The 25210-nt window shown below is 42.9% G+C and overlaps 1 protein-coding gene and 1 long non-coding RNA gene across 3 annotated transcripts; one reads left to right on the forward strand and one right to left on the reverse strand.

Moving 5' to 3' along the window:
* Positions 1–794: 794 nt before the first annotated feature.
* RNF34 (ring finger protein 34) lies at positions 795–19064 on the reverse strand. 2 transcript variants are annotated; one of them, XM_042962230.1, is made up of 7 exons: positions 18940–19064; positions 15306–15436; positions 8245–8463; positions 5966–6373; positions 4330–4476; positions 3847–4048; positions 795–1753 (listed from the first exon to the last, which is right to left on the reverse strand). In XM_042962230.1, the coding sequence occupies exons 3-7, from the start codon at positions 8446–8448 to the stop codon at positions 1563–1565; spliced, it is 1152 nt and encodes a 383-aa protein (XP_042818164.1). In that variant the 5' UTR covers positions 8449–8463; positions 15306–15436; positions 18940–19064; the 3' UTR covers positions 795–1562. The 2 variants fall into 2 exon arrangements, with proteins under 2 accessions (XP_042818164.1, XP_042818163.1); XM_042962229.1 differs by lacking the exon at positions 15306–15436.
* Positions 19065–19260: 196 nt separating this feature from the next.
* Positions 19261–20174, forward strand: LOC122232818. The gene is made up of 3 exons (XR_006210226.1): positions 19261–19351; positions 19476–19531; positions 20060–20174. It is a non-coding gene; the product is annotated as an uncharacterized LOC122232818 (long non-coding RNA).
* The last annotated feature ends 5036 nt before the right edge of the window (positions 20175–25210 follow it).

A 25210-nucleotide genomic window follows, 5' to 3' on the forward strand; every position in this document is an offset into this window, starting at 1 on the left:
AGATCCTGAGCACTTAAAGGCAGGTGTGCTACCCACTGCAGAATCAAAAAATAAAACCCAACAGGACTCAGCTGAGAAGTCAGGCATTTCTTACAAACACACCTGCCCACTACCAGTGGGAATGAGTCCACAGCTGGTCTCAACACCACCCTGGTTAGAGTTAGACATAAAAGAAAAGCAATTTCAGATCATTCGTGTCCCAGGAACCTTTCCGCATAAGCTCGGGTCAGGTTTCTCATTTGCTGGGGGGTAGTAGAAGAGTTTAAGATCAGACCTAGTTCAAATTCTGACATTAGCCACTTCCTTTTTTTTTTTTTTTCAAGTATCAAATATTTTATTATCACTTTTTTGGTAACAGCTCTATTAAGAGACATTCACATCCCAAATAATTCACCCACTTTTTAAGTAAGCTCTACTCCCAACATGGAGCTTGAACTCATGACCCCAAGATCTAGAGTCCCATGCTCTTCTAACTGAGCCAGCCAGGCGTCCTGGCCACTTTTTAAGATCTTAGACAAGTTCTTTAACTTCTCAGTTTCTCCATTTGCAAAGCAAGGCAACATCTATTTCAGAATGCTAGAGAACACTAGAAAGCACTCGGCACAATACCTGGTCATAGTCAACAGCAAATCTGTAGTTAACCTTACTGGGGAGTCAGCAGCAAAGGTAGATCACTGCAAGGCTTTGAAGGTGCTCCTGTCCCCATGTGAAGAAAGGTACTACACCAGGCGCAGACACCCATTCATGCTGTACCCAAGTGAATTAGAAACTGGCTAGGACAATGTAAGCAAAAGCATTTTTTAAAATCTAATTTTATTCCTAAAGTTCAAATTAGCTAGCAGTAGCACTGAAAATACACTTTCACTATACAAAACAGTGTAAACTGATTACACGTGAATAAAGATTTTAACACACACACTTCTCTAATGAACGAAGCTACAGGCAGCCCTTACTCTAAAAAGCTGTACCTGAACAGAAATGGATGTGTTGAGTCTAAGGCCCTGGCAGTTGACTATAGAATGTCCTTTGTTCCCAATTACGTTTAAACGCAGAAATAGCAACAATGTGGAAACTTACATTCGTCAAATAGTAGCATTTAAAATATACATGACTAATAAAGTGAACATTAGAGAGGCCACTGCTCAGCGTGTACCGTGTTGGCCACTTGTGGACAGTGATCTCATCCAAAGAACAGAAGTCTCAAACATCTGAGTAGTTTAAGTTAAAAATAGGATGAAGGAGAAATAAGAGAACAGGATAAGTGTTCTCCAAAGGGAGCAGTAGCTGACGCTGTAAGCAGTCTGACTTCGTCAGCAATCAGTGATCATGGACATGGGATGAAACCCAGCAAAACCTGGGAAACGGCTTGTCCACAGGCTGATAGGTGCATGGCATGGACCAATGTTGCCACAACTTAGGATCGAATCTTTCTGTCCCTAGTAGTGAAAATAATCTTTAAAAATAGTCTCAGCCTCTGAACAGTGTGTTTCCAGTCCCTTCTGTGCATTGAAATGTCTGGGATCAAGCTTGGGGCGAGCGTCCTGTCAGGAAGAACCTGGGCTTCAGGACTTGAACACATGCACGGCGCGCACCACGTACTGCCGGCAGATGGGACACTCGCTCATGCGCTTGCCGCACTTGGTGCAGGTGACCATGTGCCCACACTCGAGCAGGACACAGTCGATGACGGCGTCCATGCAGATACGGCACAGGCTGTCATCTTCCTCATCCTGCAGCTGCAGCCGCTCACCATCTGAAAGGCAACAGACAGCTGGGGCTGCAGGCACCGCGCTGCCCGACGGGCGCTCAGCAGGCATCTGGGGTGACCGCAGCGGCCGTCGAATGAGCCCAGGGTTGTAACTTCTCTGCACCTCAGTTCCCTCTGCTGGAAATGGCAGTGATAATAATGTCTGTACCTCGTATTGTGGAGAATAAGTGAGAAATGCTTAAGGCCAGCTATGAAATGCCCAACAAATGTTACCTACCGATTTCTGTTTTTTGTCTGTATGTAACTCCAAGTTTTTGCGATAAGGATAAATTACTTCTGTAAGTGAAAATGAGGAGACCCAATGTTGCCCTACTAATGGGCCTCAGAGAGCACGACTGGAATTTCCAACCCAACTGTGTGGCCTTGGGAAAAGTCAGTGTCCAGAGCTTCATCTCAGTAGGACCTTTATTTCCACACTGATAGAAAAGTTATGAAGTACATCAAGCAGCCTGTACCTGGGGGAAAGTTTAGAAGTATTTCAAAAACCAACTGTATTCCTGGTCACCCAGGTACATTTGGAGTCTCTCTAACTGGAAATGAATGGATAAGCCATCCTTGCTGTGTGGCCCAGGTTGGGTTCTGAGAAAATCCAACCTGGGTTAAGAAAAGTGCTGAATGAATTTTAAAAAGTTCACCTCAGCCTGAGATTTGTCCATGGAGCTGTGGACACTGAGGCTTCCCTTTCTACAGCTTGTAGAGGGGATCAATATATCACGAATACAGTTAGAAGAGGAATTCAACCTTCAAGGGCCAGTAGTCTCTGGATTTAAGAGAAATAACAATGCCACAATCAGGAGATTCTTGTAAACCAGGGGCTGGGGACAAAGGATGCATGGGATGAGACAATGGATGAGCCAATGGAGAAGACACTAGAGGGCTACTGAATAAATCAGAGTCTAGGCTTTGGTCCCCTCTCCTACGTGGAAGTTTCTTTCCAACTCTTACAAGTTCTGAGCATAAAGCAGAGGAGCCAGGGTCTGTCAAGGGTATTAGGTAAGACTGTCGGGGTGAGTCTCAACCTAAGTGGCTTCAGCCAGTCAAACTAGGGAAGATTCCAGCTGTGCTCAGAACAAAATGAGTATTCCACACACCTGGAGATTGGGCCAGGGAAAGGGTAAGCAGTGAATCAACTGAAAAAGGCACTTTGGCAAACGTGCACGTCACGGCTTCCTCTACCATAAACTCCTGGGGGGGTAGGGGTGAGGACGGCTACGCATGACCACTGTTCACCGTACGCAGCTGGCACTTACACTTGCTAAGTAAACGGGCTTCTCCCCTCACTGCGAGGATTCCATTTCCCAGCCAAGGCCTGGGACCTCTGAAGGCTCTGAGGATTAAGACCTGTGTATCTGCCACTGTGGCATCACCTCAGCAATAGGGATGCCATAACACTTACTGTGTATTCTGGGCATAAACCTGTTTATCAATAATTGCTGTATTATAAGCAGATTTAAAGACAAAAGACTCAAGATGGAAAAGTTAGTGATGGGAGGGCTGTTTAGATAGAAATAGTATTTGTCGGTCTAAACACCACTAAAATCTTTTCTCTTGCCTATAAACGCTCTATGGCTTGGCCCTGTTACTGGCTGAGAATTTCTGCTCCACGCTTCATCGGTCAATAGTTGAAGAATTCTTAACCTCAGCTTTTCACAACTTACACAGAAACCTGATGCTTGATGCTAAGAACTCCTTAACATCTTGGCTGTAGAGAATTTCTTTTTCCCAGTTAGGATTTAAAAGCTACCGAGCTAACCGAAGTATTGGCCTGCCAGAGGGGTCAGTGAGAAAACACACATTTTTAGAGAGACAACAAATTTCATCAGACTTCTCACAAATTATGGCGAAGAAAACGAGACTGACAAACGATTACCTAACTCACCTGCCATTAGTGATCTCAGAGCCAACATCACGTAATAAACTTACTACTTAACAGATCGACAAACAGGTTCCTGCATCTAATTCGCTCAATAAAAGGGTAGTTTTCGCCAAAAACGTCCCTTCACTGTGGCAGAAACAGCCAGTTTTTAAAAGCCAAAAGAAGGCCACCAGAGAGGCAAAAAAGAAAAAAAGAAACCTACATGACTTTTGGTTTTCTTCATTCTCTTTGTATAACCGGTTTACTTTCTCTACCAGCTCCCATTTCTCACAACAGCCAGAATAGTTGACAAAATTCCGAGCCAGGATCTCCTTCAGCTGCCGCACGCTCATCCCTTCCACCTCGTCAAGGCTCGACAGGTCAGAGAGCGAAGCTCTCACTCGCTTCTTGGAGAGGCCGGGCATCTGCAATCACAGAGGGCTTCCTGAGCTCCATTCCTGCAAGCACAGACCTCCCACAGCCAGGCGACTGCATGCTCCCCTCACCCCGCAGTCCCACTGCCCTCCCACCCCCGGCCCTGGTGTTCTTCCCAGACGTCGCGTCAGTTCTTGAAGTGTCTTCTAGATGATGCTACATTCAAACCAGAAGAAACATCCTGGGCTAATGTGGCACATGGCCGCATGGGCACTCTACCTGCCTGCCAGGTTCCCCTGTCAAGGAAACCAAATTTGACAGGAGCTCTCACCCGCTCCTCCAAGTTTTCTTCATCGTCATCATCCTCATCATCTTCGTCATCTTCATCATCATCTTCTTCTTCTTCTTCTTCTTCTTCTTCTTCTTCTTCTTCTTCTTCTTCTTCTTCTGTGTTTGCTGAAGCTATTTCACTTGGTACCTACACACATAATCGATCTCATCAGGTTAGGAATCCTATTATCCTAACGGCATCCACCCTGTTTGTCAATATTTATCACTGGAGAAAACCTTTCCCACAGATCCTCCCCGAGAATGACCCCAACACCTGGCATACTCCACAGTGACCTTGGGCTCCAAAGAGTTGGGCCCTACATGACTTCATAAACAACTTACCTTCCATAAAGTTATCTCAAAACCCATATTCCTTTGTGTGTGTGAATTTGTAAAACCTCACCAGAGTATTAACTCCCTGAGAAAGGTCCTGTCACGAAATGCCAAAGCCATAAGTATATGTAACTGCACCGCATTGTTCTCAAAGGACCTGCCAAGGCTGGTCTGAGACACAGAGACAAACTAAAGTTCCAGGTCCAGCCCAAGCAGCAGGGCCAATTGATTTGAAAGACTTCAATCCCACTACAAGAACTTAGACATTTTGACTCCAAAGAATGGTTTTTAGACTTCCTCACCGAGGGCTGTTGCTTGTTCTAGTTTTCAGAAATGCCTCCACAATCAGAGGTACTCTTCTTTAGGAAGAGCAGAGACCTTCAGCATGGGTTATGTGCCATCTTTCCTATCTTTCTCTTCAGACTTGATTTTGGCCATAGCTCTACAATACTCTAGGTCAGTTCCCAGCTTCAAACATTCCACCCCACTCACTGGTTCACACGCACCATGTCACAGCACCCAAAGACCCACACCTCCCAAGTGGGGTCCTATAACCAAAAACGGCACAAAAGTCAGAGGTGTCGTATGTTTGCATCATTATTATGCCAGCTCTCATTTGGAAAATTAATAAAATTCCTAGTTTGGACTTCTCTACTTTATGACCATTTAGAGGTAGGTAGGCCCGATTTCCCTCTGCTTTTAACTGCTTTCTTCAGAGAAGAAAATTAAATGTGGAGAGAAGTGTTCAAAACAATCCATTCAGTATTTTGGAGTCATTCATACATACAAACTGAATATTAATTACAAGCCCTTGCAGGTTATTCAAGCAGAATGCCCAAGGACCCCACTGGGACAATATTCTACCGTGGCATCTCTCTGAAATTAGTAAATAATCACATCCTTTGACTAATTCAGATGGCTTTTTCCCATTATCTAAATTAGAATTAGAGCAATTTTACTGTCGCAAGGCAACGGGGCATTAGGTTAACTTACTGTATCGTGTACGTGGTCCCTGACAAATGAGCCTACAAACATCGATGCACTACTTTTCAGTCATTAGTTTAACAGCATTTCACGTCTTGGGAAACTGAAGCAACTAGAGTCAAGAGACTGCTGAGCTTCAGACAGCTGACTCTGGGGCTCCCTGCCACCGAGGCTCTGTGCCCCCCAGGAGAGCCCGCGTGCACAGGAGTCAGAGGCGTGTGCAATCTCTGCTCCCACAGGGGCTCACGAAGCCGTAAAGACCCCACCACATCTGGCCGAGCAGACACGCCAGGCCCTTGGGGGGAATCCCAGCCTCGTACCTGTGCCAGCGCTCCAGATGCCAAGGTCCGGTCTCCACCCATAAGCTCTCCCTGAAACGAAGACACGGTAGCAGAAGGGGCTGTGTAGTTTGAAAAAAATGAATGTGTGAAAAAGCTAGAAGTCTGGGACTGTGAGGAATTCAGACTGCTCGTGTCCAAGTCGTCCTCAGAGCCCAGCCCGCAGTGGCAGAGAACGAGATCTACCAAGTCTTCCTTCTCTCGACAGGTGTCAATGGGGATGTTTCGAAGAATGAGATACTGCCGGAGATCCTTGACTTTTAGTCGCATTAACTGTGGGCGCTGAAAGGCCGTCTCTTGTAGTAAGTGACAAGTGGAACATCTACGGAGATTGTCTTGTAAGACTGAACACACGGAGCAAAAATCCTTCTTGCAGTCACAGCACACATGCTGGAGAAACAGAGACAAGAAGCAGTCAATGACAGCCACCTACAGGCCCCTGGGAAAGCACTAGTTTTCTTCCCGCCTTCTAGAAAATTCAATTTTAGTTCTTCTAGAGTCTCCCATGGCACCTGGCTACTCTCATAGCCACTTCCGTATTCCCGAGGCCATGAAAATCGAAACACTCCCTGCTCAGGCAGTTTGGATTCACACAAGTTCAAGAACAGCCCTTTAAGAAAAACACATACTTTTGTGTTAATGAATTAAAACCTTTCCACCCCTTGGTGCAAACATGTAATTAGCAGAACAGAGCTGACTCGAACCACGTGGAGCAGAAAGCACCACCACAAACTTCCTGCTCTTTTCCTATGTGAAATTCCCCATTTAAAGACAAGGTGGGCAGGGGACCCAACACAGGGAAAAGGAAAGAGAAAGACAAATGATCTCTCAAGGTCGTTCCAAGCAAACAAAGGATCTCACTATTCTAGTCACCTGTACCCTGCCGAGGCCTAATCACACTCAAAGCCACTGCACAAGCAAAGCTTAGGGACGACATGAAGACGTGACCCTTTCTACTTGCTGCACTGTTCCCACCAGCTAACACCTTGTTCCCGAAGTGTTTCAGAGGACTGAACTGACGATCAAAGACTGTGAGATGGCCTCACAATATGATGGTGCTCAGAAAAAAGGACTTTCCGTCCTAGAGAAAATAAGTGTTGTAGCCCAACTATTTCATGTTGAACCTCCACACAGTAGTTACCTTACACTTATTTCTTCACTTGAGTGAAGAAGGTGGATAGGGATACATTTTTTGGAACACGAGGTCAGTTACAGTAAATCACCTCTGAACAAAACTGCAGACTAATGAAATCCCTTGCTCCGGAACATAAGCATCATCAGGAGGAATAAAGCTTACAGAGCTCAGAAGATGCCTGAGTACATCTTCTCACAATGTGAGAACAATACCTTGTCAGGACACTTGAGCAGTAATACAGTCCATTCAACTGAGCACTTTAAAAAAAAAATTTTTTTTAACGTTTTATTTATTTTTGAGACAGAGAGAGAGCACGAGCAGGGGAGGGCCAGAAGACACAGAATCTGAAGCAGGCTCCAGGCTCTGAGCTCTGTCAGCACAAAGCCCGACGCGGGGCTTGAACTCACAAACCGCGCGATCGTGACGTGAGCCGAAGTCAGACACTCAACCGACTGAGCCACCCAGGCGCCCCTGAGCACTTTTTTTAAAGAGAGAGCGAGAGCACACTCCTGAGAGTAGGGGAGAGGGGCAGAGAGAAGGAGAGAGGGAGGGAGGGAGGGAGGGAGGGAGGGGGAGAGAGAGAGAGAGAGAGAGAGAGAAAGAGAGAGAGAGAGAGAGAGAGAGAGAGAGGAGCATCTTAAGCAGGCTCCATCCTCAGCACAGAGCCCAACACGAGGCTCGATCCCACGACCCTGGGATCATGACCTGAGCTGAAACTGAGTCAGAGGCTCAACCGAGTTACCCAGGCACCCCTCAGGTTAATAAGAATTTTTTATATTTTTAGGGTGCCTGGGTGGCTCAGTCAGTTAAGCGTCTGACTCTTGGTTTCGGCTCAGATCATAATCTCATGGTTGTGAGTTCGAGCCTCACACCAGGCTCTGCACTGACAGCATGGAGCCTGCTTGGCATTCTCTCTCTCCCTCTTCTCTGCCCCTCCCCATCTCATGCTCTCTCTCAAAATAAATTAAAAAAAAATTTTTTTTTTAAAGGTGGGAATGCTTTACATAAGGTAATAGGAAAAACTTAAAAAGTTTTCATATTTTTCACAAAAAGATTCACTAGTATTCAAAATAACATACAATCAAGAATTGTGATGTTTTTATAGATAACATTTCACCCAACTCACCTTCTTTCTAAAGACTGAAAATGAAAGTCCACAGGCTTTGCAAACTATATTAGGCCCTTCCGTAGGTGCTGGTGGGTAAGTGGAAAAATCAGCATTTGGTGCAAATCTGAATGGACCGGTGCCTCCTGCAAATCCTGACTGCTGGCCCCGGACAGCTCCAGTTCCCATGACTTCATTCAGCAGCCCACAGCATGAAGCCCACATAGACGTGGCACCCGCCTGGAAAGGGACACAAGTAGAGACCACAGTTGAAAGCTGAGTGGAACCTGGGCTCTCTAGGAACTTCCGGGAATGCCATTCTGGAGAGGCTCATTTGCCCTGAGTAACTTTGAGATTATTCTTTTAATTGAGGCAAAATTGGTATATAATGAATTTTGTATGTACACAATTTAATACCTGGATGCACTAGAAAGCGATCACAAGTCCGGTTACCATCCATCACCATACAACTGAGCTGCTTCACCCATTTCGCCCATCCTCTTACCACCCTCCCCACCCCCCCCCCACCGCCAGTAACCAGCAGTCTGTTCTCTGTGTATCTGTGAGTGTGTCCATTTGTTTTGTTTTTTAAATTCCACATGTAAGTAGAATCATACAGTATTTGTCTTTCTCTGCCTGACTTATTCCCCTTAGCATAATTCCCTCAAGGTCCAACTGTGTTGTTACAAATGGGAAGATTTCCTTCTTTTTTACAGCTGAGTAGTATTCCATTGTATGCATTAACCACATAATATTCATCATTCACCAATGGACACTTAGGTTGTTTTCCTACATTGGTTATTGTGATAATGCTGCAATGAACATAGGGGTTGCACAGATCTTTTTGAATTAGTGTTTTCATATTCTCCAAGTCAATACCCAGAAGTGGAATAGCTGGATTATGGTATTTCTAATTTTTCAAGGACTCTCCATACTGTTTTCCATAGTGGCTGCACTAATTTACATTCCTGCCAACAGTGTACTAAGGTTTCCTTTCCTTCACATGCTCTCCAACACATATTTCTTGTCTTTTTGATAATAGCAATTCTAGTAAGTGGGAGGCAAGATCTCACTGTGGTTTTGAAAGATCATTCTTTTAAGCATCACAAATTTAAGCTCTTTGGAAAGAGATCATTTTTTGGTGTTTTCAAAGAATACTTGGCAATGGGTAAAATCATGACACATCATTAAACAAAAGGAAAAGATACAACATATACCCAATTTTGTAAAAAAAAAAAACACAAAAAAAAACCAAAAAACTCCACACACACTGAAACAGATACACGTGCATGCACACACATGAATGACTGAACAGAAGTACAGGCTGTGTGACACGTGGGATATGCTTACACCAAAATAACTGCTTGTTGCTTATCTGAAATTCAAACTTAACTGAGCATCCTGTCTTCCATCTGGCAACCTTCAACTGGGGCCACTGCACTAGATAGCACAGCATAACGGCTAAACGTCCAACTTCGGCTCAGGTCATGACCCTGCAGTTTGCAAGTTTGAGCCCCACATTGGGCTCTCTGCTGTCAGCGCAGAGCTCACTTCAGATCCTCTGTCCCCCCCTCTGTCCCTCCCCCACTTGCATGCATGCTCTCTTTCTCTCAAACATAAACATTTTTTTTAATATATAAATTCAAATTACTTAATTTCATTAAACTTCTGTTCTCACTCACAGCCATGCCTAATAAACTATGGCATATACAATTTTTTAATTTTTTTTAAATGACTGGGAAAAACATCAAAATGCCAACTGAAGCTCTGGTTTTTAATGTAATTTGTATACATTTATTTTCTCCAGTTTTTCTCTACTTTCCAAACTCTTTAAAAAGAATACATTGCTTTGACATTAAAAATATATTTTTATAAAAGCAGTGATCCTATCTCTTCAAACGGAAAATACTAAACACAATTTCTGATGACTGGATAACCATCATGACCTTCCAGGGTGTAAGGATTATTTGTCACTCCATTTGAATGTCCTGAAATTAACGTATTGCCTTTTGGGTTTTTCTCTAGTCTCTTCCCTTTCTGAGAGGCACCACTGCTAACATTATACTCACCTCCAGCAACCCCCTTTATTACTGCAGACTCACAAAGCTGATAGCCAAGCATGTCAGAAGTATATATGAAAATATATTTTCAGTGAGGGCTCAAGGTACTTTCCCAAACAAAAGTATAAAAGCTGTAGTGTTTGGAACCAATGAACTTTTTGCCCCTTGTCCTAATTCTTAAGCATATTCTAGACTCTAGATAATGTGATAGGTAATGGAAGTCCAGGTGGATGAGATCTTATTAGTTAAAATGGCCACATAGTTCCATATTTTATTATCTAACTCTATCAAACATTTGTTATTTGTCCAACAAGCTCTTAAAAATGTTTTTTCTAAACAACCTCAAAAGGCTATTTAGAATGCTACAGAAGGATCATGCTATTCTTGCTACTTCCCACAAGTAATGCTACATCAAATATAGGGAAAAGAGAAGGTAAAGCAATAGGAAACCACAATACAGGGTTCAAACAGTCTCAAGTAGCAGGGTCACTGACGTGAGTATTATATGGCTTCACACCCTATAATTCTAGAGAAACAGTGATGCCTTTAAAAGTCAGGTTAATGGGGCGCCTGGGTGGCTCAGTTGGTTAAGCGTCCGACTTCGGCTCAGGTCATGATCTCGCGGTCCGTGAGTTCGAGCCCCGCATCGGGCTCTGTGTTGACAGCTCAGAGCCTGGAGCCTGCTTCGGATTCTGTGTCTTCCTCTCTCTCTGACCCTCCCCCATTCATACTCTGTCTCTCTGTCTCATAAATAAATAAATGTTAAAAAAAATAAAAATAAAAAAAATAAATAAAAGTCAGGTTAAATTATAATTAATAGTTCATACCTTTAAACAAATATATACCTCAGGCTTGAGAGTCACGGTATGTTTAAACATAAAAATATGAAAATCCGGATTTATTAAGTTCACTGAAAGTGAGTGTTCTTTTCTGTGGGGAGCACAGCACAGTATATAGAGGTGACAAGTCCGTCTAGTTACCGTGCTACAAACCTGAACCTAATGTAACATTGCAGGTCAATATCAATAAAACTGTAAAAACACATTTTAAATGAAGCTTTCTTTTAGCAAAAGATTTATCCTCAGTGCTTTAAACAATGAGCTCTTGGGGTGCCTGGCTAACTCACTTGGTAGAGGATAGGACCCTTGATCTCTGGGTCGTGAGTTTGAGCCCCACATTGGGCACAGAGATTACTTAGAACACGCACACACACACACACACACACACACACACACAAAATGAGTTCTAAAAACTGAAAATGTTTTTAAAAATTCAATGTGCAGTATGCCTGAAACTAATATAATACTGTGTTAATTATAATGAAATTAAAAATACATAAAATAATGGTTTTCAAGTTTACCATTGGGGGGAATAAATATAATTTGCACGTAACATTTTTGGGAAGGAAATACCTCAATTGCAGAAAGCACCACTGGGATAAACTCTTCTTCATTCCAGGAGTTTAAAGAAGTAAAGTTCTCAGTAAGCTTCTGCTTCCTGCTGACCTAGCTACAATAGTTAAACAGCTGTGTTGGCTTTTATCCATAACCCTTCTGATTCCTGATGATGTGCCTCCGCAAACAACTGCAAGTTCCTTGTGGACACGACTCCCTCCTTGCACAACATCTAGCTCCACCACGACTGATAAGAAAATAACCGTGTAGAAGGTTTCTTCATATTACCTCTTTAAAGGCAATGTAATATTACATTTTGCATGCTACCCAGAAAGATCCAATTGCATCTTTTTGAGAAAGTATTAAAGGTAAGGACTCTAACCCAGCAGGCACGAAATCTCAGATGTGAGCTCAATAAAAAGCAGCACTGTCACATTTTGTTCCTTCTACCAGAAAGCAGTTTTACCAGAGTTAAGGAAGGATACACACTTTCAAACCATATAAATGAGTAGAATCATCACAATTCTAGGCTGCAAATATTCACAGCTCTTATGAATAGAAGGATTAATTTTGGGAAAACAGGTAGAATCCCTATACGTATATCAATATTGGGAGTAACAACTTTCTCCCACTCCTCGTTTCTATAAAGGGGAGGGAATTTCCTCTTCATTCCCCAGAAGGGAAAAGAACGAAAAGAACACTCCTATCTTCTTTTGGTCATCACACTACAAAATAAAAAAGCTCAAGCCAACCCCCAAAGTGTTGTCCCAGGCAAAAATAGGTTGCTACAACCTAATATTTAGTATAACTCAGCCAAAGACCATAGCAGAGGGAAAGAAGAAACACCAAAAAGAACTAGGTCTCAGCCTCATCAGCACTGAGAACTTAGACAAAATTTCCCAATAATACTCACACTTCAGGGTGACCCTACCTACTTAGACTATTATCTTCTGACAATAGCATTTGCAATACTCCAACCTTCTTCAAAGTTCAGAGATTTGCAATCGTGGAAGCCCCAGGCACTAATTTTACTTGAAGGACCTTTCTTTCCCATCCAGCGAATTTTTAAAAATTAACTTCCATTTCCCCCTTAAACCCCACGTTTTCTGGCACCCCAGTGCAGAAAGTGCAGATGATCTCTCTTCAGTGACTCGATCTCCCCAACTTCTTGGGAACGGGGATTTTTAGTTCTGTTCCAGGGGGCTGCTGCCTTGGTCTCCTGCTAGGAAACTGCACAGGCCTATGACATGGCCCTGAAAACAGTGGTTGGACTCAACAGGGGAGCCTTAAAAAAATACCGATGCCTGGGTCCCAGCCCAAGATTCTTAACTGGTCTGGGTATAGCCTGACGCATCAGAATTTTTTTAAAGATTTATTATTATTTTTTAAGTAATTTCTACCCCCAACTTACGGCTCGAACTCACAACCCGGAAACTAAGAGTCACATGCTCCCCTGAGCCAGCCAGCCAGCCCCCACCGCCCCCCCACCCCGAATTTTTTTAAGTTCCCCACTTGATTCAAATTACAGCAAAGGTTACAAGGTTAACACCTGCTCAGTTTAGGCGATTTCTGTTTCCTATCTACAGGGTTTCAGCTGGAAAACCACTCTCAGCAGAGTGCTGACGAAAAGAGGCTGTGGTTACTTCCAAAGCCTGTACCTCTCCAGTTCCAGGACCAAGACCTCAGCCAAATGCTCCTCATAATCTGTGGATAATTTTTCCCTGCAGGAGTAGGACATGCCTCCACTGTTTCCTCCCCCTCTATGGTCTCCCCTAGTCCCTTCACAAAGGATCGGCTGAGTTTTTAACAATTTTATCTAATTGTTATATTAGTTCCTTTCCACATATTGGCCTGGAACTTTTGTTGAAATTTGGTGCCGCCTTTCATTTTTAATTTATTCCGTCATTTTATTTACTCTTTGCTTTTTGGCCCCAACTTTTTATTTCCCAAAGTACTCCTCTCCATATTTTGTGTGAGATCCCCAACACTGGGAGAAAGAAAATGATTTCTGGGTCAAAAGCAGCCCTTGTTCAAACTATTTTTGTCCTTCACCTGCAAGTTGAAGAATCCATCCAGAAGGTGAATCCCCCCAGGCTTGTTGAACTCCATTTCCTTGCCCCCTTTAGTATGTTTCACCTTCCAGCACTTTCCCTTAACATCCCAATTTCCTCAATATTTTCTGCACGTCCCCTCAGGGCACAGGCATTCCTACCTCACAACTGTCACCTTGACGTTCACCTAATAATGCTTGAAGTGTCCTACACCTATTTTTCCCCTCTCAAATCTATCCAGATTTTGTTACTACTTGGGGTAACAGTCCCAATTTTTGAGTGACAGAATCTATAAAAGCAATTAGGGAAGTGTTTCAGAGAGCACTTTCCCAAGTTTACTGAATGTGGGCTCTTGAAGGGGGGGTGTGGAGAGGGAACATGCCAATTGATCCTCTGAGCTCTTGACTCTGCCTCTATGTCCCTGGAGCCCAGTTCCCGTGTCTCATAAGATATCAGCCAAAGAGCTTCCCTCTTTTTGCATCTTCCCTTTAAAAGCTTTAGATTTAGAGACCCAGGCTCATGTTCTTTCCCATGGTCTTCCCTATCCTTTAAGATCTTCCACCAGTTTAAGCAGCCTGCATTCCCTTATTTTTCCTTTATTCATTCTCTGTTCACCTTTTGGTAGTAAGACTGAAGCATATTTTCCAAACTATTCCACTTCCTCCTAGATTTTCTGAGCAAACCTAATTCCTAGACAGCATACAAGGCACAGCCCTTTGGCTTTTAAATCTGCATTAAATTCACTGAGTTGTTACTCTGCCCCCATTCGAAAAAGGTGTGATATTTACACCTTTTTTACGCCATTCATCTTTTGCTTATTAAAACAATATTTAATATTTAATATTTAAGCCATTCATCTTTTGCTTATTAAAACAAAAAGCTACCCTTCCGGGAGTGAAGCCAAAGTCTGGATTTCTGAAAACTACAGCTATGATCTGGGCTTATGTGACTAACAATTCTAAATCCTACTTGGGACCATGGCTGAGAGCAAGACTCTACAGGCTAAACTACATGAATCCGAGAGGTTGGAAGGAACAATCTGTAAAGATGGCAACATTTCTTCCCTGGACCATAAATGTAGTTCAGAAATGGAGACTAACTGAACAAAACAACTATCTACCTATGCCTGGCACAAAACTAACTCAGGGAATTTAACTGTGTTTGCAGTTTATTTTCTACTCCTCAATGACTAGCAAAAATAAATGATTTTCATGATAATCTAAGCCCTTTCCTACATACCCCCTTAGGCCAAAATTGCTCCTGAATAGAATACTCATGGGACATGGACTGCCTGGCTTGTATTAGCTAAGAACTAGGTATCATACTAAAAACTTACATGCTCCGTGGTAAAAAAAAAAAAAAAAAAAAAAATCAAATTCTAAAGCCTCCTGTCTGGACTGGCCCAGACACCTAGATCTCATGTTATTCTGGTATCCAATGCCAGTTTTTGTGTTTTTTCCAAAGCCAGTACACCAAGATTTGGGGGTGAAGGGGGGCAATAATGACTTTTTTCACTCCCAATTTGGCACTAATTAAGAAATAATACAAACAGAAATTTAAACGTTTGTTTTACTTACACCAATTTGAAAGCATGACTTTAGCTCTGTCGCCTATTGGTCTTGTTAACAGGCCAGTCACCAGCACAGCAGACCAATAGTTGCTTGCCGTCTAGTTGACCACAATGCCACCACCTCACAGGAAGACAGATCTGAGAAAGTTCCAGAAAGTACCGTTTGCTTCCTGTGCTAAAACTTACCTACATAAAAGTTCTCTTCTTTCTCTGATAGCATAAATGCTGAAAGTGTTTGTCTTATATTGTTCCTTCCTAGAGGATGAGTTAGAAATTATCTTCCCTCTGTAGGAGTACAGAGGAGGGGAGTGTATCCACAAATCTAAACAATGTGCATGCAAGTGGGACTGAGTTTCCAGTGCTCTGACATTTATTTCCATGAGACACCACCAATTTATAAGCACTCTCTCAGATTCCTCAGATTCACACAATATAAGCCCACTCTGAATCATCATTTCAGTCAACAAAAGCAAGAGGAAACATGCTGTATCTTTGCAAAACCAAAAGCCCAGCCTTTTTTCTGGCAGAGTGCCAGAGTTTTCAAATGGCTTCAAGGTTCAACCATCTTTGATTGAGGGAGGGAGGGAGGGAGGGGGAGGGAGGGAGGGAGGGAGATCTAATGTGCTTTTAGAATCCCTGCGGAGGTAAAATAATTCCAAAATGCTCAATTAAAAAATGTTTGCTGCAAATTTTGAATCCTATTCTAAACCACATCAGGGTGTGATCCCTTTTAATGATTCCACCAAATATAATAGTAACTAGGCAAACTAGAATGAAGAATTTAAAAAGCCATGCTGGTTTCCATGAAGACTAAATGACAGCCAATGAGAGAGAAAGTTGATGGATTTGAAAATAGCAGAAAACTAACGATCCTAGTCTAAATCATTTTTTTCTAAATAAGCTCTATGCCCATCATGGGGCTTGAACTCACGACCCTAAGAGTTGCATGTTCCACCAACTAAACCAGCCAGGCACCCCTTTATCATTTGCTTTTGATTAAAATAGGTAAAGAGCAATAATAATGCCATCTCCTAGGAGTTGCTTGCTATAACTCTCAATTAAATACATTATACAGTTACCTCCAGGTTTCAGACTGAAGAATATTAATTTTCTTGGATGTTGTATGAAGCTAACTAGGACCAAGCAGGAATTCAATTCTTCCACCAAGGAAAGTTTCGTCAGAGAATTCACTCACCATATGTGTTGTTTTCAACTCCCAACAATTTTGTTTGCTAAAACTCAACGTCCTTGTGTTAAACAACATGAAAAGATATTTCAAACCTCACCACTAGTGATGTAAAATAAGTTTTACAGTTTCCTATAGAACTTAGGACTACCAGAAGAAACAAAACAAGGCAGAAGAAACATTTGAGATAATTATCAAAAATCTTTAACCTATTTAGAGCCACATGAGAAGAACATGCTCCTTAAAACGTGGGAAGATTTCTTACGGAAACTGCAACTGAAATAAAATTTGCAGAAATTCTGCCTTTTTAATTATCAACTAATCAGACCATACACCACAAAGGAGGAAATTCTACATCCTAAATTCTGATAGTCTAAATAGACTGATGTCTATTTAGGTCTCCATTTTGCTTCAAAAAATATCTATCTTTGCTACATTTTTACCTACCACCAAACCTTGTTTCTAAAATTTCGATTCAGCAGTATCTTCCACTTCAATTGATTTTAAAGAACTTGATTAAAAAGTTCAATACTGGACCTGTCCCTACTTCTTTTCCTTCCACATCTAGTTCACTGATGGGCCACAAATTTAATACTCCTCAAGATACCGACATTCTTTGAGAATATCTACACACACACACACACACACACACCCCTATTTTGTTTCTGAATCTTAACATAGCAAGATGATAATTTTCAGGGAAGATAGCTAGTTTTAGGTATTTTAATAGGCATTCTAAGTTAAAATATTTTATAACTATACCAGGAAGTTAAAAATAATATGTTAGGGACACCTGGGTGGCTCAGTCGGTTGGGCATCCAACTCCTGATTTCAGCTCAGGTCATGATCTCATGATTTGTGGGTTTGGGCAGTGAGGAGTCTGCTTGGGATTCGCTTTCTCCCTTGCTCTGCCCCTTCCCTGCTCATGCTCTCTCTCCCTGTCAAATCAAATAAATTAAAACAAAAATGTGAATTAAAAAGGTCTTACAATATCTTCATACTTTCACACACTGTTCGCAAAGTTATCTATTTCTGGGCACCTGGGTGGCTCAGCCGGTTAAGCATCTGACTTCGGCTCAGGTCATGATCTCGCCGTTAGAGAGTTTGAGCCCCCTCGTTGGGCTCTGTGCTGACACCTGGGAGCCTGGAGCCTGCTTCGGATTCTGTGTCTCCCTCTCTCTCTGTCCCTCCCCTGCTCATTCTTTCTCTCTCTCCCTCTCAAAAATAAACATTAAAAAAAAAAAGTTATTTCCAAAAATCTTCCTTATTTCCTGAGGCCAGAAACATCCTTTCTTGCTCCTGAGCGTTGAGGTTTTGATACCTTGCATCATACTCTGCTTTGTAATGTGGTTGAGAAGGTCTTTTCTCTCTAGACTGGCAAACTCCTCAAAGGTGGACTGCCTTTTCAATTACTCCCAACTCAGCAAGTCTCCCTCCTACCAACACACAACATTTGCTGAAATTTCTCTGGCCGCCTGACACTCCCTATCAATCCTCCACGGTCCACCTTGGAGGTTTTTTTGTGAAGGTTCTGTTTTAAGCCAGCAGTTCCCGCTTATTTTCCTTACCCACAACGAGCACACCTCTTCCCTGGGATTAATGAACTCGTCTAGGTCTGAAAGAGGATCACCTTACCCCACTTGGTTGGAGTTCAGCTAACGAATCAGTACCTGGATTGACTGTCGTGTACACGGAGCTCTGCAGAACTCTCGGCGATCAAGTTGAGAAAATCAGCTCCCAAAAGTAGGCCAGAGTCTCCCCGCTTCCCCTTTTCCTTAAACTTCTCACTCACTGATGTTCCCACGCTCTCACACCCACCTTGAAGAACTCAAGCTGTCAAATTACTTGCTGCGTACCTAGTGGCGATGCAGACACATCTCGTTTGCTAGCGCTCTGGGTCACGGCCCCAAAGATAAGCCTGAAATCCCTCGCAAGGGCGCCCCGAGGCACTTCTAACCTGTTGGCCTGGCCCCAGCCTCACGACTCCCCGCACTAACTCCTTCTCCCTTCGTCCCGCAGTTCGCATCCTGCGACAGTCCCGTCGTGTTCCCGACATCTGGGTTAGTTCAAGGACTCGGGACGGGAGAGGGCACGCTGTGGGCAAAAGCATGGACGGCTGAGGCGGGAACTAGGGGGGTCTGCCTCAGGCCCCCGAGGGAGAGGACAGGGCCAGGAGCAAAGACGGGCCCACCAGGCTTGAGCGCGGGGGCCTCCCGGCCTCTCCCCGCCTCCTCAGGCTCGCTGCAGGGAGGCGCTGTGGGAGCTGGAGCGGTCCCAGAGCCCGGGATCTCCGCTCCGGGCCGGGCAGGGCCCGGACGCCGGCCCGGGACGCCCCTCAGCGGAGCTCTCCGAGGTGCCGGCGGGGTTCACCTCTGAGGCTAAAGGAAGGCGCTTCAGGCGTCCCGGCCAGTTAGGAGAGGCGAGGAGGAACTGCCCGGCCCCACCGGCCTCTCACCTTCATGGCCGCGACCGCCGCGTCTCGGTCGGCTCTGCCGGGGAACTAAGCACCATAGCAGCTCCTCGCACAGCCGCCCTCCTTCCTTCTGGGCGGCGATTACGGCGCCTCCCGCGGCGACCTAGCGTCCCGACGTCAGGGGCGTAGTCGCGCCCGCCTCACGCCCCCAGGAAGAGCGCCGAGCGGCGGCGCAGTCGGCCAATCCGGAGCCAGTCCTCGGGGGGCCGGTCACCAGAGCCAATGAGGTGGCGGGAGCGGGGCGGGGCCTCTGGCCTGCCGGGTAGGCGGAGGAAGGCTCCATTCCGTCCTGAGCGGGGCTGGGCGGGTCTGGGCGTTGGCGGGCGGTACCCGCCGGGGAGGATTTCTTGTTTGGGGCGTTGAAATAGGAGTCAGCGTCCCCTGAGGAACCTGTGTAAGCGGAGGTTTAGCTTTGGGGCTAGGTGATGAAGTCTCCAGGGCTGAGAAGGCAGGAAGGGGCGTGGTAAATTTGAAAGTAGGTTTGAAGGCTTTTTTTTTTTTTTTTTTTTTTTTAATAGCAGTCAGAGCAGCACCTCTGGATTTCCTCCCGGGACGTTGAATCCTCTCACACTCGGTAATGACCTTAGGTCTCGGGAGGGTCTGGTGAGCAGAGCGGCAAGCCGCGCAAAGACGCGGCTTTAAAAGCAAGGTTTTATTGAAAACACTTGAACCAACGGTTCTCAAATCCCAGCTGCTCTTTTAGAGCGACGTTCAAAATAACCAAATGCGAACACAATGAGAGAATTCAGATGAGCCCTTGGAGTTGACTTTATTTAGAGAAAATTGAGGTTGTAAAATAAAGTATCGGTTTCTTCAGTCCGACTTGGTGACATTCCGTTGGTTTTCCCACACTTCCTCTCCCCTCGAACTCCACCGTATTTAAAGAAAAATACAGGATGATATCAATTCACTCACCTTCTCAAGAGGACCAAAACTGTTGTATTTCTTTTAAACAGATTTGCTTAGATGCACCATGTGGGATTTAACACAAAGGCACACCACTTCCTCAGGCTGCAAGAATACTTATTTTTTAGCTTCTATTTTAGCGTCCTTCTTTTTCTTCAAGCACTGCTGAGATAATGTCATTTAACTTTTTACGCAGTTCTGTCCCGAGTTTTCTTCTTTGGAAAAAATGCAAAGAAAGCCTTTCATTCACCACGTTGGAGCAGCAGCCGAGCTTCGCTGGAAAAGAGAGTATTAATTTATTCTTCTAATGATCTAGGCACAAAGAAACTCAATAAAAACTCCCTGGTAGTACAAAGCCATAATTCTCCCTCATAAGAAGGAAATCTGGCAGGCCTGCCTCAAAGTTAACGAAGAAGCACATGAAAAGATACTCAATGTCATTAGCCATTAGGGAAATGCAAATCAAAACCACGATGAGATTCCACCTCACACCCATTAGGATGGCTAAAATCAAACAGATGATTAGTGTTGTAAAGGATGTGGAGAAATCGGAGCCTTAGTATATTGCTGTTGGGATTGTAAAATGGTGCAGCTGCTTTGGAAAACAATCTGGCAGTTCCTCAAAATGTTAAACGTCGAGTTACCATATGACCCAGCAATTCCAGTCCTATGCATAAACCCGGGAAAGATAAAAACATATGTCTGTAAACAAACAAAAAACACCACCTCTTGTACATGAATGCTTACAGCAGTACAATCATCAGAGCCCCAAAGTGGACAAATGTAAAATGTCCACTATTTGATGAATGGATTAAAAATGTCATCCATATAGCAGAATATTATTTAGCCAAAATAGGAATGAAGTAGTGACACATGCAACAACATGGATGAACTTTGAAAAAAAAAAAAAAATGATGCTAAGTGAAAGAAGGCAGTCACGCAAGGTCACATATTGTTTGATTCCACTGGTATGAAATGTCCCTATTAGGCAAATTTATAGAGACAGGAAGTAGAGTAGTAGTTGCCACAGGTTGAGGGGGTTAGAGAGGAATGGAGTGACAGCTAGTGGGCAGTTTCTTTTGGGGCAATGAAAATATTTTAAAAGTTAACTGTGGTGGGGGCACTCGGCTGGCTCAGTTGGTGGAGACGTAACTCTTGATCTCTGGGTGATGAGTTGAAGTCCCACAAAGGGCACAGAGTTCACATTTAAAATAATAAATTAAGTAAAATTAACTGTGGTGAGAGTTGCACAACTGAGTAAATACACTGAAAACTATTAAATTTTACTATTTAAATGAGTAAATTGTATGGTATGTGAGTTAAATCTCAATAAAGCTTTGATAATAATAGAGATGTTGGGGGTGCCTGGGTGGCTCAGTTGGTTTAGCATCCAACTTCAGCTCAGGTCATGATCTCACAGCTCATGAGCTCGAATCCCTGACCCGCATCAAGCTCTCTGCTGTCAGCGCAGAGCCTGCTTTAGATCCTTTGTCGCCCTCTCTCTATCTCTCTCAAAAATAAATAAACATTTAAATAACAACAATAATAATAAAGATGTGTAGTAAAAACACACCAAAAAAGAGTTTATAAAACTGGAGAGTAGCCAGAGGAAGGTAATGAAAACAGCCAAGGGTACACCTGAAATGAATACTATGTTAACTATACTGGAATTAAAATAAAAACAAATAAATGAAACAACAACAACCAAGGGTAGAGAACATTTTTTTTTTTAATGCTTATTTTTCAGAGAGAGGGAGTACAAGCAGGGAGGAGGAGCAGAGAGAAAGGAAGACACAAAATTCAAAGCAGGCTCCAAGCTCTGAGCTGTCGGTAGAGCTCAAACTCACGAACCCACGAGATCATGACATGAGCCGAAGTCCGACACTTAACTGACTTAGCTGCCCAGGTGCTCCAAGTATTGGAGAACATTTTAAAACTATAACTCTTGAGGCAAACTTATTTTGTGCCTAGCAAAAAGTAAGCTCCCAACAAACGTTTGAGTGAATTCTTTCTTCTGTAAGACTAAGAAGGAATAGGATATTGACAAAAACAAAACCCAAAAAAAACAAAAAACAAAAAACCTCACCCATTAGGGAGTAAATAAGGTACACACTCTCTAAATAAGTTCACTCTCTCATAAGTTCACACTTTCTAAATACTTTAAGTTGGGACCTCCTGAAGCTTGAGAGGCATTTTCTGGTTAAACATCATACTTTTTCAATAAATGAGATAAATTATGTGATTAATTTTTTTCTTTGTTTCAAACTTTATATGACACCTTCCTTTCAATTGTGTGCTAATTGTACCAATTGTGGTTCAGGAAAATGTGGTCTGATTGCTAAGGTAATCATAACAGCCTAATACTTTGTATTTCAGAGTCAAAAAGTATTACCCAGGCACGTGAGATATTTATTGCAGTTCAATTACTTGCTTAGGATGTCATTAGAATGTTATCTGAGTTGGGTTTTTTTAATTCCCCCCCAAAATTTTATTGAATTCAAAATGGGCTATGTCAAATAATTTCAAAACTTGTCTCAAATTCAAGAAGTAGCAAATGTTTTGTTGTCTACATTTTTTTAAAACCTACTGAATAATCTATTTCTCTCAACATCATGTGTATTCATAAGACAATAGGGTAGAAAGCTAGCTATTTTTATTCTAGCAATGGATTCTCTCAAAGATAAAAAGTCATAGAAGACCATATGAGCCTTTTTGCAAAGTTGGTTAGCAACTTGCTATACTAAGCTATTTCCTATTTTGGAAATTTTCAAACATATAGGAAGTGAAGAGAAGTGAGTGATGAACTCCTTGTATCCATCACCCACTTTTCACAATTCTCTACCTTCTACCACTGTCTCATATCCAGCATTTGTATCTCTGCCCCCACTCCCCACCCATCCCCCATCAGAGTTATGTCACATCATTAGATTAGTGCATGACTGGTTGCCTGGATATGAGCCAGATGAAGGTATCTGAAAATTGGGTCTGATTTGCTTGTTGGGTCGCCTTCACAAATGTAACTATTTTACCCAATGTAATTCATCTTCTTTGTGGCTGTTGCTTAAATTTCGACTTAGAAGACTGAAGGGTTCCCTAACGATCCTCAATTAACCTGTGTGTGCAAATACCAAAGCTGTAGATAGGGCATAAAATCTACTCACCAGTAGAATGAAAAATCATCTCTTCATTGGATTGCTTGAGCCAGGTCTTATCTGAATCCCAGATGTCTGATTGACTTCTGCTATGGTAAAAATAGTCTCAACAATACTTACTGCATTTTATAGAACTGTCTATGCAGCTGGAGAACAGATGGTTCCACAGAATCATTTTGTCCGGGACTCAGAATCTTTTTGGAATTCTGCTGGTGAATTATTTTGCCAACCTGAACATATAACCCTCTTCCACCTTAAGTATCTCCATCTGTAAAATGGAGATAATGATTATTAACTAGCAGCTTATGTCTTACACTTTGCTGACTGGTTGAAGAATCTGGATGCTATACGTGAAACAGAACTTTAAACTGTTTTCTACAGAATAAAACAAACAATGTGGGGCCATTTTATAATTCTCTAAAGTAAAGTTGGAGCATTTTACAGGCTTTCCTCCTCCCCCTTGATCCCCATGAGTAGGCAGAAAGGGGACAGGGTTTTCTTTTCAAGCCTTGGGAAACTGAGCCACAGAAGGGAGCCTTGGTGCCTGCGGCAAAGTGAGGCAGCAATGAAAACGGGACTAGCTGCCAAATCTTCTATCCAGCCCAGTATTATGCTCGCCTATATTACCACTCTTCTAACAAAGGCGCAGACCTTGTAAAACTAGTTACCTCTTGTCCATTAGATCCACATTCACATATAGACTCTATGGATATTATATACAGCATTGGGGAGACAATTCGTCTACCACTGAAATGTGGAGCCAGTACCATTTCCGGCTCGTATTGATATATCATTCGAGTGTATTAAGCACCCGCTATGTGATGCCAAGCACCAAAAAAGAGGGCACATCCCCTCTCCTCATGGAGCTTAAATGGTCAGAATAAAAGAAAATGTCAGAAGTGGTACATTGGTTTCCTGCGGCTGCCATAATCAAGTAACCACAAACTTGATGGCTTAAAACAACAGGACTTATTCTCTCACGGCTTTGGAGACCAGAAGTCCTAAATGAAGGTGTTGGCAGGATTGGGCTTCCACCAAAGCTTCTAAGGTAGTCCTTCTTTGCCTCTTCTGGCTTCATGAAGAAGCCTCTACAGACGGTTCCTTGGTTGTGGTAGAATCCCTCCAGTCTCTGCCTCCCCGTCTTCATACAGCCTCCTGTTTATGTACTCTTCTTTCTTTCCCCCCCCAGTTTTACTGAGATGTAATTGATACATAACATTGTATTAGTTTTATGTGTACAATATCTCTTCTTATGAGGACACTGGTTATTGGGGTGGGGGATGGATGAAATGGGTGAAGGTGGCCAAAAGGTACAAACTTCCAGTTATAAAATAAATAAGTCCCGGGGAAAAAACAAAATAAATAAATAAATAAATAAATAAATAAATGAGTCATGGGGATGTAATATACAGCATGACAACTATAGTTAAAAGTACTGTATTGAGGGGTGCCTGAGTGGCTGAGTGAGTTAAGCGTCTGCCTTTGGCTAAGGTCATGATCTGACAGTTTGTGAGATTGAGCCCTGCACCAGACGGCGCTGACATCATGGAGCCTGCTTGGGATTCTCTCTCTCCCAGTCTCTCAGCCCCTCGCCCCCAATAAATGAATAAATAAATAAATAAATAAACAAACAAATAAACATTTTAAAAAATTACCATCACAAGAAAAAAAGATCTGTAACTGTATGTGGTGACAGATGTTGGCTAGCCTTACTGTGATGATCATTTTGCAATATATACAAATATCAAATCATGTTGTATACCTGAAAGAAACATGTCGTAGGTCAATTATACTTCAATTAAAAAAAAAAAAAAAGGCAGAGCAGTCATTGGATTTACGGCCCACCCATATAATCCAGGACGATTTCATCTTGAGATCCCTAACTTAATTGTAATGACCTTTTTCCCAAGTAAGGTCACATTTGCAGATTCTGGGTGGACATGTCCTTCCGAGGGCCACCATTCCACCTACTACAAGTGGCAAGACTGCTAAAGAAAGATAAATGTATATTCAGTATTCTACCTTCTCATTCCCCAGTTTTAGGACAAAATTCTACCAAATTGAAGTAATTTTATTCATCATGCCTATGTTAAAATACACTTGAGTGGCTGAGGTAGTTGAGCATCTGACTTTGGCTCAGGTCATGATCTCATTGTTCATGAGTTCAAGCCCCACATCGGGCTCTGTGCTGTCAG

This window comes from Panthera tigris, chromosome D3 (assembly GCF_018350195.1).
Source record: "Panthera tigris isolate Pti1 chromosome D3, P.tigris_Pti1_mat1.1, whole genome shotgun sequence".
Taxonomy (NCBI): Eukaryota; Metazoa; Chordata; class Mammalia; order Carnivora; family Felidae; genus Panthera; species Panthera tigris.